Source organism: Polyodon spathula, chromosome 11, assembly GCF_017654505.1.
Source record: "Polyodon spathula isolate WHYD16114869_AA chromosome 11, ASM1765450v1, whole genome shotgun sequence".
NCBI lineage: Eukaryota > Metazoa > Chordata > Actinopteri > Acipenseriformes > Polyodontidae > Polyodon > Polyodon spathula.
In genome coordinates, this window is record NC_054544.1 from 33,752,099 (window position 1) to 33,769,883 (window position 17,785).

Consider the following 17,785-nt stretch of genomic DNA (forward strand, 5'->3'; position numbering starts at 1 on the left):
CACGAAGATAAACTAACACTTGAGGCATTTATTATATTTCAAATCAGCCATATGGCTCAACTTTCTGTTTAGATGAAATATGTCAATAAACATGGGGGTACCAAATTATCATAGGTTCCAGATGTTACAGAGTGTAAGTATCGTGTAATTCTCTGCAAACACTTCTGACTGCTAGTTGAATGTGAAGAGGAGGAATTCTCCCTGTCTAGAGAGACCACACACTTACTGCCTGTCTGTGGTAACTGCATCTCTTTCTTAGAACTTAACATGGGCTTCCCCGGGTACATAAATGAAGCCTGTGGAGAAACTGAGCAGAACTGTACCTTTAGAAAAGTATATTCATCAGTCATAATAAATAGGGGGTTCAAAGTTTGTGTCCTACGGAAGTCCTGAACTGCATGTTGAAAAAAAAAAAAAAAATCGTGCGTGTTACTATTGAAATACTGGTGTGATGTGTTGGCATATAAGAATTCCACCATATTCCCAGAATCTACGTGTTTTTCTCATTGGTTTTCTCCACTAACACCGGAAATATTTATTAAACTGATTATTACTAAAGTTACATCTGGTACTGGTTGAGATTCTTTTGAATTTTCAGCTGCAGATAGCAGCAATAGTCACATTTGTCTTTGATGAATTTAGTCAGATTGGACTGGATGACAGTGGATGACACATGCAGCTGTTGCCTATGACATTAATGTGTGTGCCTCAAAATATAATTTTCTTATTTGTCTTATAATTATAATGCTGGTTCACAGTGTTACTATTATTATTATTACTATAATTTACCAGTATATACTACAATACTAGGACCTGAATCAGAGCATACAATTCATTTTAATCCAACAGTACAGAGACCACATGAAGAGAGCATCTGAGTTTGATTAAATGACTTCAGTGAAAAGTGAACGGGAACTGATCTTCCTACCTACCTATCTACAAATGTGTCTGTCTTCAAGTGACCGGCACTGGCTTTGCATGTGCATGAAGAAACGTTATATTGTAGCATGAGTTCTATGATGAAAAAAGTGATAAAGAGAGCTTTAATATGTAAAATCTAATTTAATTTGTAACTCACACATGCTATAATTTAAGAGGTTTGGGACTGATGGTAGGGATCCTTTAGTTGTGTTTATTTTTCTTCACTGTTGTTCAGCTGGATGTATTATATAGACTTCCTTTAGATGGCAAATCCAAACAGCAAGAACAAACCAAATTAATTCAAGCTGCTATCTCTCAGAGGAGCCTTTTTCTATATCCCATGAAACACTTGAAAATCAAAACAAATGTTTTAAATTCAATTTTCAAGCTAAAGATTTTCCTCTAAGTACATCCAGGCTTCGACTTGCCTAGGCTAAAAGGCCAAGAGACAGCATCATAGTCATTAATGTTTTCTAGAAAACAGAGAGAAGCACAATGTTTGATTTATACTCAAATGTGGACTTAATTACAGGCAAACTACCTCAGAGAAAAGCCACTGGCCATACACAATCTCATGGTGTTCCAGTTTCACCAAGATAGCAGGGTCATAAGTGGATAAACTGTGCTACTGGACAGAATTCATTTGCTGAAAATGTTTTAAAACTGTTTGACAATATTTAGCTTCAAAAAACAAGTAACCAAAGAGTAGATACAGTGGATATACACTCAGGTTATGCAAATCTAGGAAAAAAAAACACATAAAAAACATAAAATGTGTACAGTAAGTACCAGGTTAAAGGGGACGAACAGATCGAGATTTGTCACATATTCTATTGGCCATGCAATAAGGTCAATAAACTTAAAATGCCTGAATGTGCTTTATTTATTGAAAGCCTGTACAATTTGAAACAGAATTCATGTATTATTAGATTATTTAATGTAACTTTTCTTTTCTTTTTTTTTTTTTTTTTTACATAGAAATGATCATACAACTTTTGGTCTCCATACTTCAGCATATATACCTTTGTCCCCTGCAAATCAGTACAAAAAGTACCCATATACCCACAAAAGATGCATTTCATAAAGCAGCAACCATACAGCAGAACAATATTCAACGGCACAACCAGCAAGACTATTATGATATATAGCTCTAGTTATCATACAGTATGCTTACTGTCTTTACCTGTACACCTTTTATATTAATTCAATAGTAAACATTTTAAGAAGGAATGAAATTAAAGGCAACCACTTAACTGGAGCCGTAGAATAAAATTTCTATAATTTCTAATCAAATTTCATATAGCAAATATATATTTTATGGAGGGGTTCTGCCCAGCTACTGTATATACTGTAGACAATTCTGTCATCACACTCCTCACTGTAATCAATACAAAATATCCGTTTATCTTGATTATTTCCTACTCGTTTTATGTATGCTGGGGTGTTTCCAAATGTTTTCAGAAAGTAAGATGGGCTCCTCAACTCTTTTCGAACTTGAATGCGAAAGGGAGAAAAAGAGTGAGCACGAGGGGAACGGAGAGAGAGGGTACAGAATGGGATTTGCGAGGAAGCCTAAAACAGACTGGAGTGGAATAGTCCCTTTATACAGATAAAGAAAATTAAAAAGAAACGAAGTAACCAGCAGAATCGAAAAGACGGTGGGAAGATAAACATGGATAAACTTGTAAACGAACTTAAATTGTAGCTAATGTAACTTTTTTTTTTTTTTTTTTAATTAACTGAAAGGTATTATAACGGCGTTGCGGAGGGTCTGGACCATATCCGAGGAACATGAGCATGGATTGAAGCAGACGAAAGACTGTAGTGGGTGGGACCTAACTGGCAGTGGAACCCTACTCACATGTTTAAGCAGTTATTGCTGGTCGCTCTTAAATATAGCTGGGGTAACTTTGGTACTGCATTGGCGCTGGAGTTTTGAAAGTGTTTCCACATCACAGGAAAAGTGTATTTTTATTATAGGATGCTCACATTGTTAGCCATCTGGCAACTTTGCAAAGCTGTAAGTAACCCTTACTATTACTGTATCTTTGATAAATGATTTTTTTTTTCTTTAAAAAAAAAAACAAAAAAAAAAAAAAAAAAAAAATTTGAAAACAAAAAGTTTAGTTGTTTTTAAAATCACGTTTTATAAAAATTTTACAACATTTAAAACATTGTTAATTATTATTATTATTATTATTATTATTATTATTATTATTATTATTATTATTATTATTATTATTATTATTATTATTATTATTATTATTATTAAATCCACTTCAGCAAGTCAAAGGTAAAGTTCTGTTTCCAAACTTCTTTGAAATAAATAAACGTCATATATATATATATATATATATATATATATATATATATATATATATATATATATATATATATATATATATATATATGCAGAGTTAAACAATTGTTAACAGCAATGACACCGTGTATACTTTGCTCGTTATAATAGTCACAGGTAACATATAACAATAATAGGCCAGTAGTGTCTCTCTGGAGCACTTTTTATAGGACATAATCATATTATAGTGCATATTGCTACCAATGTCTCGGGAGACTTACAGGGAGCGGTGATCTGATGGATTCATTCTGGCATCTGAGTAATATTTGTAACAGTTTGTGTTGGAAGTTGACGTGTCACTCAGCTTTCAGATCTCACGTTATATCGGCACCACCGGACACTAAATACCGTTGCTATATAGAGATTTAAAAAAAAAAAAAAAAAAAAAAAAAAAAAGCCACCCAAATGTTCTTCAGTGTGTTTATTTAATGTATTAGAGAGGAGCTTTTTTTTTTTTTTTTTTTTTTTAACAGCTGCATTAGAGTATTTAAATACAACTCTGTTCGAATGTCCAGTTAAGAATTGGTCAGCTTTTTCTCAGTTCTAGCGGTCATGTTAGTTCTTATCAGTTTTGCTCTAAATGCCAAAAGAGTGAATCCCCTGAATATGTTAATTATTTTGTGATTTTAAACATGCATTTTTTTGCACCTATTCTTTTTTTTTTTTTTCTTTTCCTTTAACCACAAGGTTACACCGGTACTTGGCAATGTAAATACTGTCTAATGGTAATCTAAAAGCCCCTTTACCAGGATGAATGTTTTCAGCAAAGGGGGTTTCTGCTTGTGGTGGAGGTTACTGGCGTTCTTATGTTTCTGGGTTGGGATACTTCCAAAAACCAGCGCCTGCCCCAAGTCATGTGCTTGTTACGTTGCGACTGAAGTGCACTGTACATTTAGATATTTGACATCTGTACCTGAGGAAATTCAGCCAACCGTGGAACGCATCAATCTTGGGTAAGTGAAGCTTCTGTAAAATATAATTATTATAGTTATTGATTATTGACGTCATTTTTTTTTTCTTTTCTTCTCTAACGAATAAAGCCCCTTTTGTTTGCTTTATGATTCAATGTCGAATATCTGGGAGGTTCTCCACATTACCCCGAGAGAATGCCTCAAACCTTAAGCGACGTGAGGGACATTTCTTTCACCATTCACATGAAATCACTGCCAGCCAATGTTCACTACTATTTGCAATGAATTAGGTTTTGTTTTGGGACCTATTTGGAGTTTAGAAAATACATCTGAAGACAAACACACGCACACAAAAAAACAGAAAACTAAATGAAAGAATAGCAAGAAACTACTAAATTAAGAAAAAAAAAACAGTATATTATCTAGTTTTATATTGTTATTAAAATATTGTTAACTTCTTTTAATATCTCTCTGAAAAATTGCTTTTGCAATTCACTTCAAAATAGGATTGGTTTCTTTTGTTGTGGTATTGTGTTTACCATATAGTTTTATTGGTTTATATAAATGAATTGTTGTATATATACAATGTATTGTCTCTATTTGTTTGCATTTTTTGCATTAATATATGTAAAATAATACTATTTATAATATTTTCTTTCAGGTATAACAGTTTAATACAATTAAACGAAAAATATTTTTCTGGACTTAAGCATCTTGAGTTGTTAATGCTGCACAGCAATGCAATCCAAACCATAGCAGACAAGACTTTCAGTGATCTGCAGTCGGAATGTCCATTTAATATATTATATATATATATATATATATATATATATATCTATATATATATATATATATATATATATATATATACCCAATGGGTTAGACTGTTAAGTGTTAGGGTAATACAGTAAGGGGCACCCCCATACTTACTGACAAAATATGTATTTTATAATACAGTAAGTTAGGTGTGGGTACACAACAGAAAGAATGAACATTTCTGTAATTAAATCCAACATTGACTCCATTACAGTAGCAATAAACTGAAAAAACAGAGCAGCCTTAACAAAAGTGGCTGTCAAAATTGTATTTACTCATGCCTAAATGAACAGAGATTTGAAGAATAAAACATGAGAAAAGGCATAATAAAGGCAGAAGAAAAGCACGTTTCAATCAAACTTGTTGTTTAAACAGTGCTGTATTTTATTATTTCAGATCCTGAAGATGAGTTACAATAAAGTCAAAGAACTGAACAAGTACACTTTCTACGGTCTTCACAGCCTAATAAGGCTCCAAATGGATCACAACAATATTGAGTTTATTAACCCTGAAGCCTTCTATGGACTTACATCATTAAAACTGGTTCACCTGGAAGGGAATGCGATCCGACAGCTTCACCCTGATACCTTTGTTACCCTGCGTTACATTCAGATCTTCAAAACATCTTCCATCAAAAATATTTACCTCTCAGACAACGCCTTGAGCAGCCTACCGCCTGAAATCTTTACTTACACTCCAGACCTCGAGAGCGTCTATCTACATGGAAACCCGTGGGCCTGTCATTGTGACATGGAATGGTTTGTGAAATGGATGGAAGAAAAACCAGGTAAAACTGAAAATAAAAGTCATTTTCTTAAGCATGAGTTAAATGAGGATGATAATTTAATAAGGTTATTTCTTACTGGTGCAGATCATTTGTGATGCACACCTAGTAGTTGTTTAAGTAATTCATTTCACTCGGGACAGTAATGTGTTAAACAGCCAGTAGGTGATGGTGTTTTATATACCGTATTCCTTCGAATTTAAGACATGTTTTTTTAACCATCTTTTTTTTCTCAAAAAATAGCCTGTGTCTTAAGTTCGAGTACAGTATAGTGATGCTTATATTAAAATTGGCAACAATGGCAACATGACACTGCTGAGAAAAAACAAACCAAGTTTCCTGAGGAATTGCAAGAGAAACATTTACAATTTCAGCATTTCTAACAAACAGTACCAGTTTGGACAGATTGGAAATGCTGATCAGTCCCCTGTATTATTCAATATACCAAGCAATACCACAATTTATTGCTGTTCTAGTTGCTTGGTTACATGTTATCTGATGCCGTGGAGTGTTGTTTCATGCTTGCTGTTGCCTGGATGTGGGATGCCATACGTGAGTGGTGGTGTGTGTACAACAGAGGCGCCAGCTTAAGTATTATACAATGCACAGCACGATAAACAAGCTCCGTGATTTCATGTCATTTTTGTACAATACAACAGTGTAATTGAGGTTACATCTTTGTAAATGCATATTTATTTGATTTTTTCCCTGTGATACAATTAAACACATTTTATTTTTTTTTTCCTTTTTAGGAGTGCTGAAGTGCAAACGAGACAGATCATATGCCAGTGGTTTTCAGTGTCCAATATGTGAAACACCTGTTGCATCTAAAGGCAAAGATATGTCAAGTCTTCCCTTTTCAGCCTTGGCCTGCTTCAAACCTGCGATAGATCCTCACCTTAAACAGAAGAATATTTCCTTAGATGAAGGAGACTTCACTCCAGTTTCTTCCAGTGACTTTATTGCACCAATTGGATCTATGGTTCTGAATATGACAGATCAGTCAGAGAGTGATGCAAGTGTGGTCTGCTCTGTCCAGAGACCCAGAGCATTAAAAGGACTATCCGTAGACGAGAAGGATGACGTCACGTTTTTAAGTGCATCTTTCTCCACGTATTTGGTGTGTAATATTGACTATGAGCACATCAAGCAGCTCTGGAGGATACTGGCCATGTACAGTGACTTACCTATGACACTTTCAAGAGGTTTGATGCTTACTAAAACACCATATATAAGTTACAAGTATCAACAAAAAGAAGATGACGAAGAAGCCGCCTTTAGTGGAATAGAAGCGGAAGTCAAAGCAGATCCTATATGGTTGATGCAAGGACAGTTTACATTGCAATTAGACAGGAAAACAACTACATTCAGTACACTTCATATCAAATATGCAAGTGACATTCAAATGAACATCGAAAGTAAACCCCACAAATACACTTGGACCATGATAAAGAAAGATAACACTACAAAAACAGAGCACTCAGTTTTGATAGGTGGCACAACGGAACTGGACTGCCAAGCCTTTGGTGAACCCAAGCCTGCAATTGAATGGATTATGCCTGATGGTAGCAAAGTGCGTGCACCATACAGTAGCGAAGACAGGAGGATTATAATTACTACGTCTGGCAGATTTACATTAAAGGCAGTGGACAGTTCTGAGACAGGATTGTATCGCTGTATAGCAACAAATTACTTAGATGCAGACGTGCTTGCCTTTAGGATTACCGTTTTAAATCCAGATGTGGAAGAGATAGATGTCAATGGTGCTCAGATTTCCAGAGCTCTTGGAGAAAGTCTGTTTCTTCCATGTGGATCTGTTGGCATTCCTGAAGCATCAATTAACTGGATATTACCAGATCATACTGTGCTAGACAAGTCATTAGGAAATAAAAAACTTTATCAAAATGGCACATTAGGAATTCAGGGGATAACTGAAAGAGATTGTGGTTTTTATAGATGCCTTGCATCAAATCACTATGGAGTTGACATTTTATCTTCCAAAGTATTGCTTGCAGACATTCCTAGCCGGGAAACTACATCAAAGGTGGATAATATGGATAATAAATATCTATCAGAAGGCAATGAGGGGTCAGGAAATGAAGGTGATTCTGCCTCAGAGCAAACCCAAACAGATTATAAGGAACTATCTCCAAGCGCATCCCTTAAAACCAGGCAAGAATCTAGAACTTTAACTTCAAACAGAGTATATCCTAGACAAAGGAAAACACAAGACAGGACTTCACTGCAAAGGAAAAACGGTTTATCAAGCAATAGGAGAGTCTGGGGAAACAGGAGGACATTTAATAATTCAGTCAGGAAAGTAGATCCTCAGCAGTTTGCACAGTTCATGGCAAAGACTAAAAATAATAAAGCAGCCCAACGTCAAAATGAAAAAATGACAGACAAGCCATCTACAAAGAGCTATTCAAATTTGTCAGGGGATAGAGAAGAAACCTCAGGCGAGGTCTTAGCTGAGGATGAGCTTTTAATAATTACAACAAAGATACCCAACAGTGTTTTAACTACCATAGAAACTAATTCTGAGGAGACAGCTGTTGTGTATCCTGAATCACATGAACTGTCGATAGAGATGACAAGCACCCCTGTGACAATGAGTAGTCATGGAAATGAGAATAATGCACGTACATCTTCAAAGCCAACACCATACACAACAACTCCATACACAACTGTCATTCCTAAAGTAAATAAATTAAACACATATGGGCAAATCAATGAAAGACCCTTATCTCAACCTTCCACAGTGAAATCCATAATAACAGACTCCAGCTCTGAAATGCAATCAGCATTTTCAGGTGAATCAACTACATATCTTAAAACCTCAACCACAGTTCAGCCTTTATTAACTACAAAAGTGTCTAACATTGGGTTATATGCATATGGACACATCACTGAAAGACCCTTAACCCAACCTGCCCCAGTGAAATCGAAAGTTACTGAGTCAAGTAATGGAATGCAGCTAATATTTTCAGGAGGACCTAATGAATATCTCGAAATCTCAACATCTGTTCAGCCTTTATTAAGTAGAAAGGCACACAATATAGCAATGCCAGAATTAACTATTGGAAAGCCAGAAACTCCAGTTAAAGTTTCAACAGAATTTAGTCAACAAAAATCTGTGACAGCCATCACAACTCAAGGTGAACGAGATGAGATAACGTTTTATACCACACAGAAGATAACATCCCCTCGACTGCCTGCAGGATCTACCATAATCTCCCATCAACAGATTCAGATCATTAGAGGCAACACTTCGAATCCTTCTGTAAGTAAGCAGCGTACTGGCAAAATAAGAAAGTTCCCTGGTAGGCGCAGAATTATTAGACCAAACAAAATTCCAGATATACATGCATACTTGCATACATTTGTGAAGTCAAACAAAGGTTCCGGAATATTTGAAAAAGATAATGCTGCCATTCCTATATCCATAGAGCTAACTACAAAATGTGAGTATCACATAACCAATGCTCCACCCGGGATTGCTGAACCAGGTCCTGAAAAAACTGGAACCAGTACCACTGAAGCTAGTAGAAAGGCTAAAGATCCTACCAACGTGGTCAAACCCTCATCAAAAATTGATAGTCAGTATAATTCTGTATACAATGTATCTAAAACAACTACCAAACAAACAGAACCACAAAGATCACTTATAACTCTTACCTTTGCTCCACCTGACCGAACCAAAGAACCTGTTATGACATCAGTCAGTACCAGCAAAGCTGACAGACTCTACACCACCACCACCCAAGCTACCACAACATCCTCTACAGTTATTCAAGGGAAAATTCCTTGGAAAAAACTTTTTGGAAACAGACATAGTCAAAAGGAACTGCTTAAGAGATTGCGCAAACCAGTACAACCAGTGACCACCACAAAAATGACACCAGCAAAAACTACCACTACCACTGCACCAACAAAAATGACAGTCGCTCTGCCCACAAGTGAGGCCCTAGCCTCAACTTTGACAAATGCTATTGACCAGTCTTCGGTCATTCAGTCCTCATTATCCTCATCAGATTATGCTTCTGGGTCTACTTTTATCACTGAAAGTCCACCATCAAAAAAAGTCCTAGCCCCACCTTTTACAACTCTGGCACCAGCTATTGGCCAGACTGCAGTCATTGAGTCTTCAACAACCTCCTCTGATTATGCTTCCGGGTCTTCTTTTACCACTGAAAGTCAACCATCAATTAAAGTGCAAGCCCCGCCTTTGACAACTTTGTCCCTTGTCACTGATAATAGTGCTGCTGTTCAATCTTCGCCTTTCTTGCCTGATTACACTACTACTGAAACACCACCAGAAACTAGAATCCTAGATTCACCTTCACCAACAATGTCAGGAGCTACTGATCATACTACTGTGATTCAATCCACGGCTTCCTTGTCTTATTCTCATGGGTCTTCTATTACTACAGAAATACAGCCGGCAACCAGAGTCATTGCTTCACCTTTGTCAAAGACTGCAGTCATGGAGTCTTCAGCGACCTCTTCTGACTTTTCTTCAGGATCTGAAGAACAGACAGCCTTAGACCTGCTCCCAGCTGTTACCCCTGTAAAGACTACAGCTGCAATATCCAAGCCCAAAACATTTACTTTCACTGGCACAACAGTTAGCAGCCCTGCCAAAACCACTTCAACCACTACCAGAAAGCAAATTGTACCTTTTAGAAGAAATGGACTTCGCCGCCGAAGACCAAATAAAAAGACAGTAATGACCCAACATACCACAGCAGTTCCAATGAGGAAAAAAGAGGCTCCCACCACAATGAAAACTACCACCAGCAGCACCAGCTCTAAGGAATATTTTACTACAACTACTGTGAAACCTACAACTACAACTACAGTCCAGATAATAACTACTAACAAACCTACTACAGCTATGCCTACCAAACCTGCTACTACAACTATCAAACCTACAACTACTACCAAACCTACTACTACAACTATCAAACCTACAACTACTACCAAACCTACAACAACAACTACCAAACCTACTACTACAACTATCAAACCTACAACTACTACCAAACCTACTGCTACAACTACCAAACCTACTACTACAACTACCAAACCTACTACTACAACTACAAACCTACCAACACTACTACTACTACAACTATCAAACCTACAACTACTACCAAACCTACTGCTACAACTACCAAACCTACTACTACAACTATCAAACCTACAACAACTACTACCAAACCTACTACGACTGCAGCTACAACAAGACCTACAACTACTACAAAACCTACAACTACTACTAAATCTACAACAACAACTACTATCAAGACAAGTGCTCCTGAAACTACAACTCGTGCTGTCAAAACCATTTTAGGAATCCCGTCTACTAAATCAACAAAAACCACACAAAGTTCACGCTTTATAAAACCCAGGCCAAATCAATTTACAGCTACCTTGATAGAAACAAAATCTGTCGATGGAAGTGGGAGTTATTTGCCTCAGCCAAATATACAGAAACCCACTCCTTCTCCATCAACAAAAGTGACCTCATGGTGGACTAGCAGGTTCTGGCAGAAACCACTTCCCGAGGCCACAGACAGAGGAAAGACTTTAACTATTAACACGCTGACGATACTAAAGGCCCCTCAAAGGTACACAAAAGCCTCACCTACTTTTAGCAGCGACATTGAAAATGCCATAGCTAATAGATATGAGAAACACACTGAATTAGAAGAATCAACTTCTAACATAATAGCCATGGAACCTTTGTCAAAGGACCAACCATCAAAGCCCAGAATAGTGGGTGGGAATGCAGCCAGCTTCACTGTTCTTTCCAACTCTGATGCCTTTGTGCCCTGTGAAGCTTCTGGAAATCCTATTCCTACAATAACCTGGACCAAAGTTTCTTCAGGTAAAGACAAGATGAATGCCAAATGTTATCTTTACAAATTTGTTGTAAAATTCAATTTATTAATTGCATATGCTCACCAAATTAATCTATTTTGTTTAAATAACTTATATTTGTTATTGTTATGATTATGATTAGTGTTATTAGATATGATTTCCTATTATTAAAGTGGAAATGTTTATGAAGCTTGTTCAGTTCTGTGCTAATTAGTTTGTCCACAATTAAAATTAAAATTATAATTAACATAATTGAATTAACTTAATAACTTACTTGTTATTTGAATTTTTTTTTTTTTTTTAAAAGATACATTTTAATCTTTTTTTTGTGTGTATCTCTTTAAACTCTAATTTAGGTACTACGTTGACTATGAAGGCCAAACATGGGAACAGATTTGAAGTTTTTAAAAATGGGACATTGTCTATCCAGAATGTACACATTCAGGACCGTGGACAGTACCTTTGTATAGCAGAAAACCAGCATGGATCTGACAAACTTCTTGTTACACTGTCTGTAGTGGCTTATCCTTCACGAATCCTGGAGCCAAAGCTGAGAGAAATTAAATCTCATTCTGGAAACACTGTGATAATAAAATGCAAAGCAGAAGGAAGACCACCACCTATTGTCTCATGGATTCTTGCAAACAAAACGTTTGTCAGGGGTCCTGTTTCAGAAAACAGCAGAGTTTCAGTGGATTCGGATGGGACTTTGACCATTAAGGATGTTAGCGTGTATGATAGAGGACATTACAAATGTGTGGCAAGCAACCCAGCTGGTGCCGATACAGCCACAATCAGACTGCAGGTAGTAGCTGCACCCCCTTTTATTACAGAAGAAAAAAGACAACATGTGAAAGGAGAGATAGGTCAATATTTGAGGCTGCCCTGTACAGCCAAGGGAAATCCACAGCCAACAGTGCGATGGGTTCTGTTTGACGGAACTGAAGTTAAACCTTTGCAGTATGTCAATGCAAAACTGTTTGCATTTGCTAATGGGACTCTTTACATCAAAAACTTAGCCACTTCTGACAGCGGAAACTACGAATGTATTGCTACAAGTTCGACTGGCTCAGACAGAAGGGTGGTTAATTTGATGGTGGAACATGTGGAGACTGTACCCAAAATAGTGACTGCATCGGATCAAAGAACTGAGGTTAATTATGGAGACAGGTTATTGCTAAACTGCTCAGCTATCGGAGATCCCACTCCTCGAATCATTTGGAGATTACCCTCAAAAGCTATTGTAGACCAGTGGCACAGGTGAGGTTCATTTTATTTGAATTCTTTCTAAGGTACAGCATTTAGATCCAGAAAGTATTGTATGCAGTCTCATATCATCTCAAACAGTGTGTACAATGGGAAGTGAAGGTTTATTTAATTAATTACATGTGGATTACATTGTGTCACATATAGTGCTTTGAGATGCACAAAGGATTAGGAAGAATTTGAATGGCATGATAAATGTTTTCCCTAGTTTACATAAGATGCCTTGACATATTTCACCAGGTGCTACTTTACATTTGAATCACTGTGGTTGGGAATCAGTAAGCTTTCCATTATTATTTAAAATAACCGCTGGGATGAGACATGGTTCAGCAGATCACTTAAAATGCATTCCCAATCATCCCTCATCCCTCAGAACCCTGTGTTTTTCCATTTTAGCAGATGTCAAATGGTTTCTCTGTCTAAAACGGTTTGGTCTGAATTCTAGCCATTCAATGTTAAACACATGTTTGAGTATCTATTACAACTTCTCTATATTTTTTGTATTTACATATCACTAATCAAAGTTCAGAATTCTAACATTTAAAAACACACACTGTGTAATATAAATAGTCAAAATAATGACTAAACCATGTTCAAGTGTTTCATCATTACCCTCCCATTTGTAATATAAAACCTTCATAACCCAAAAGCATTTTAGAAAAATGCATGGATCAAAGTATATTACAGATGCTCCCATTATGTTTCAGACTTACCTCAGATGGTTTCCTTAATCAGGATAATCAGCGTTCTCAAGTTTCTGGAGATTTCATTGATGGGGAATTGATGTCAGAAGTGCTAATGCTAATGTCAGAATACCATGGGAACCTTAGTATCCTGCAATTTGACTTTAAACTTGAGTAATTAATTTGCTGCTGTACTTGCTCTGCACGCACAATCAAATGTGCAAAAAAAAAAAAGTAAGACAATGAAGTTAATCTCAAGGAATTTCCCCAGACACTGTAAACTAAAGGACTACCTTCTGTAGTACACTTATTGTAAGACCCTGTACACATGGAAGATTTATTTATTAATACAAAACTAGTGGGCGTCTTCAGTCTATCCTAATATATGACTGGTATTTATATTTGAATTGACAGCATTGAGTTTATGTTTTCGTTACAACTGTTTCACAGACTCTGATTAGCACTAATCTTGGACAGCCAAGATTCTAACTTAGATGAGTTTGTCTTAGGTTAGTGCCAGTTGGGGTCTGTGAAACTAGCCATTAATGAGTAAGTACACATTATTTTTGTTGAACTGCCCTCAGATAATAAATAAAGCTTCAAACAGGTCTAATAAATATTACAAAATAAAAATGAGAAAACCAGCTGGCATAAAATCAGGTGTTCCTGACCTTGCTTATATTTTTATTTTATCTATTCCAGGATGGGAAACCGGATCCATGTGCATCTTAATGGCACCTTAGTTATCGATTCTGTCAGTGAAAAAGATGCCGGGGATTACCTCTGTATTGCCAGGAACAAGATCGGAGATGATCTTCTGCTAATGAAAGCCACTGTGGCAATGAAGCCTGCAAAGATAGAATACAAGCAATTCATAAAAAAACAAGTGCCATACGGAAATGACCTGAAAGTAGACTGCAGAGCTTCTGGAGCCCCCGAACCTGAGATAACATGGGGTTTGCCGGACGGTACGATGGTAAACAGTGTGCTACAGGCTGATGACAGTGGCACCAGGAGACGCCGCTACATTCTCTTTCATAACGGAACCCTGTACCTAAACAAGGTCGGGGTAGCTGAAGAAGGAGACTACACTTGTTATGCAGAAAATACCCTTGGGAAAGACGAGATGAAGGTCCACGTCACTATTGTGACAGCAGCTCCTCGCATCCGGACCACAGCCCATACGTTTGCAAAAGTGGAAGCAGGTGCAAAGGTGATGTTCAACTGCGAGGCAGTGGGAGAGCCCAAGCCAAAGATAATGTGGCTCTTACCATCTAATAACATGATTTCAGCTTCGAATGACAGGCATCTGATGCATGTAAATGGTTCGCTGGCTATCAGTAATCTCAAGGTGACAGATTCTGGTGAATATCTGTGTGTAGCCCGAAACACTGTGGGAGATGACACAAAGGTCTTCAAGCTTGAGGTTGATGCCAATCCCCCAATTATAAATGGATTGTATTTAAACAAAACCACTGTTAAAGACAGTGCAGTGAAACACACAAAAAAGCTCATTGATTGCAAGGCTGAGGGAACTCCAACGCCACAAGTCATGTGGATTATACCAGACAATATTTTCTTAAACGCACCGTACTATGGCAGTAGAATAATAGTACACAGGAACGGCACATTGGAAATTCGCAACGTCAGAGGGACGGACATGGCTGAGTTTGTATGTGTAGCTCGTAATGATGGAGGAGAGACTGTTATGGTGGTGCAGTTGGAAGTCACCAACATGTTGAGGAGGCCCATGTTCAAGAACCCGTTTAATGAGAAAGTAATGGCAAGAATTGGTAAGACCACTATCTTAAATTGTTCTGCTGATGGATACCCTCCACCGGAAATGATCTGGCTTCTGCCAAATGGGACAAGGTTTACTAACAGTCAAAAGATTACACAGTACCAACTGGGAAGCGATGGCACCTTTGTCATTTATAACCCCAGTAAGAGCGATGTTGGAAAGTACAGGTGTGCCGCCAGGAACAAGGTTGGCTATATTGAAAAACTGATTGTTCTGGAGGTTGGTCAGAAGCCATATATCCTTACTCAACCAAAAGGGCTCATTAGAAGTATCAGTGGACAGCCTCTTTTCCTTCACTGTCTCTCTGAGGGTAGTCCCAAACCCAAAGTCAGCTGGACAGTTCCAGGTGGATACATGTTGTCTAGACCTCAGATAAATGGGAAGTATATTCTTCTTGAAAACGGAACTCTTGTTATTCAAGAGGCTGGTGTTCATGACAGAGGGAATTACATTTGCAAGGCACACAATGACGCCGGGGAGGCTACAATAACAGTGCCTGTGATAATCATAGGCTACCCACCTCGCATAACCAGCGGGGCGCCGCAGAGTGTGCGCACGAGGGCCGGGGCAGCTGTTCATCTTAGCTGCTTGGCAATTGGGATTCCCAAACCCGAAATTACATGGGAGCTGCCCAATCACTCAGTGCTTTCAACGGCTGGCAAAGGCCGGCTTACTGGCAGTGAGCTTCTACACCCACTGGGCACGCTGGTCATCCAGAAACCAAGCGTTTTGGATTCAGGAACATACAAGTGCTTAGCCAAGAATCACTTTGGCACCGATTCAAAAATAACATATATTCAAGTTGTGTAATAAAAAATAAAAAATAAAAAAAACACCACGACACAAAAGAATGTTTGTTGTTTATCTAAGCATTTGTCTCGCTATCTTGACTAATAACGGAAATATCTTGTGGACCATATTTATTATATATATATATATATATATATATTTTTTTTTTTTACTTTAACAAGCATTAGCCTAAACAAAAGACAGTACATTGGACAGTTGTGTGGCATGCTGTGATAGAAATCAGTGAGTGTTGTGTTTTGAAATATCATGTGTAATGGAGGATTTTGTCTTTTCAAATATTACACTTGATTGCCTTCGTATAACCAGAATACTAGTATGCAAACTGGTTACTTATATCCACCTTTATAAGCAGTACAAAAAAAAATACAATTAATAAATGCCATAAACAAGTTTTTCATAAGTTTTGTAGAACAAACAACAGGTGAAATATATATATATATATATATATATATATATATATATATATATATATATATGACCCCTGAGTATTGGACCATTAGGGTGTAGCCACATAAAACACCAGACTAGTCTTAAATCATGAAAACAAAACAGCTTTGTCGTGTTGCCCATATGTGTCCCCTTTTAGCCTCACTGCATATTTAGGATAAATACTATGCATAGTGAGTTCATGTGGCTATAAATTAGAAAGCCAATTTCACACCGTATTTAAATACCACAGACAAGCAGTGTTACTTGCAACACTGACTATACATGACCATTCACCACAACCACTAGAAGGCTTCTGTTCCATTCACACATCACACTACCACCCAGTGTAACTTCCAATTTTGCATTGGACTAATTTGCTAATTTGCATCCTTGCATTCACAGTAAGTTCTCATGATGTGAGGCATGAGTTTCACAGCACTTTTGCATACATACTGCAACCTTTTTCTACTTGTTCTTCACTATAAGTATGATTCTGGAAAACAAACGAGGGAACTGTTGAGAATCTTGAGTTATACCAATGACAGGCAAGAGTAGTTTTTGCCTTCATTACTATAGTCTGGGCTAGGTAGATCATTTGTTCTAGAGTGCAGGGCTTTTAAGAACGCATGATTAATTCATGTGTGGCTAAACTGGAGAGCACAAATGTTATTTAAGGAAGAATCACGTACAAAGTCCAAAAAAAAAAAACAGAGCAGGCAAACATCTGAATTAGAGGGTGAGTGAAATGTCTGTGGATGCAGATGACATTCTTTTTTGTGATTTATGCCTGGAAGACAGTTCATCTGTCAAAATGTCACATGGCAGTAAAACTGGAGGGCAAACTTATTTTTTCTTGACAGTAACCAGCATGCATAAAAAAAACCTCATAGCATACCAGTAACTGTAGTTAAAGTTCAGCCACATTTTTTAAAACTCAACTCAAATCTGGAACATGTAGCCTTTTTTTTTTAGGTGTTCCTGTTCTGGCTATTAAAGCAACATATTTTTGTTTCTTGTCCAATATGTCAGCTCAAAGTGTGGAAGGAATAAACAATTTACCCTGCTGTTAATTTTACAGGTAAAATTGAAGCCTGAAAAAAAGCTGTAATTTGAAACAGA

The 17,785-nt window shown here is 37.2% G+C and overlaps 1 protein-coding gene across 1 annotated transcript; it reads left to right on the forward strand.

The window, feature by feature from the left end:
• The first annotated feature begins 2,673 nt into the window (after positions 1–2,673).
• On the forward strand, positions 2,674–16,300 carry LOC121323469 (immunoglobulin superfamily member 10-like). Its single transcript, XM_041264555.1, has 8 exons — positions 2,674–2,941; positions 3,968–4,233; positions 4,853–4,977; positions 5,399–5,794; positions 6,544–10,844; positions 10,931–11,684; positions 12,034–12,937; positions 14,329–16,300. Exons 2-8 carry the CDS (start codon positions 4,031–4,033, stop codon positions 16,235–16,237), a joined length of 8,592 nt encoding a protein of 2,863 aa, XP_041120489.1. The 5' UTR covers positions 2,674–2,941; positions 3,968–4,030; the 3' UTR covers positions 16,238–16,300.
• The last annotated feature ends 1,485 nt before the right edge of the window (positions 16,301–17,785 follow it).

Excerpts from the sequence above, each read along its gene's own strand:
- LOC121323469 (XM_041264555.1), top strand. The coding sequence starts at position 4,031 with ATGAATGTTTTCAGCAAAGGGGGTTTCTGCTTGTGGTGGAGGTTACTG. Across the intron at positions 4,978-5,398 it reads TTTCAGTGATCTGCAGTCGG|TTCAGATCCTGAAGATGAGT; the intron begins AATGTCCATTTA and ends GTATTTTATTAT. Across the intron at positions 11,685-12,033 it reads CTGGACCAAAGTTTCTTCAG|GTACTACGTTGACTATGAAG; the intron begins GTAAAGACAAGA and ends ACTCTAATTTAG.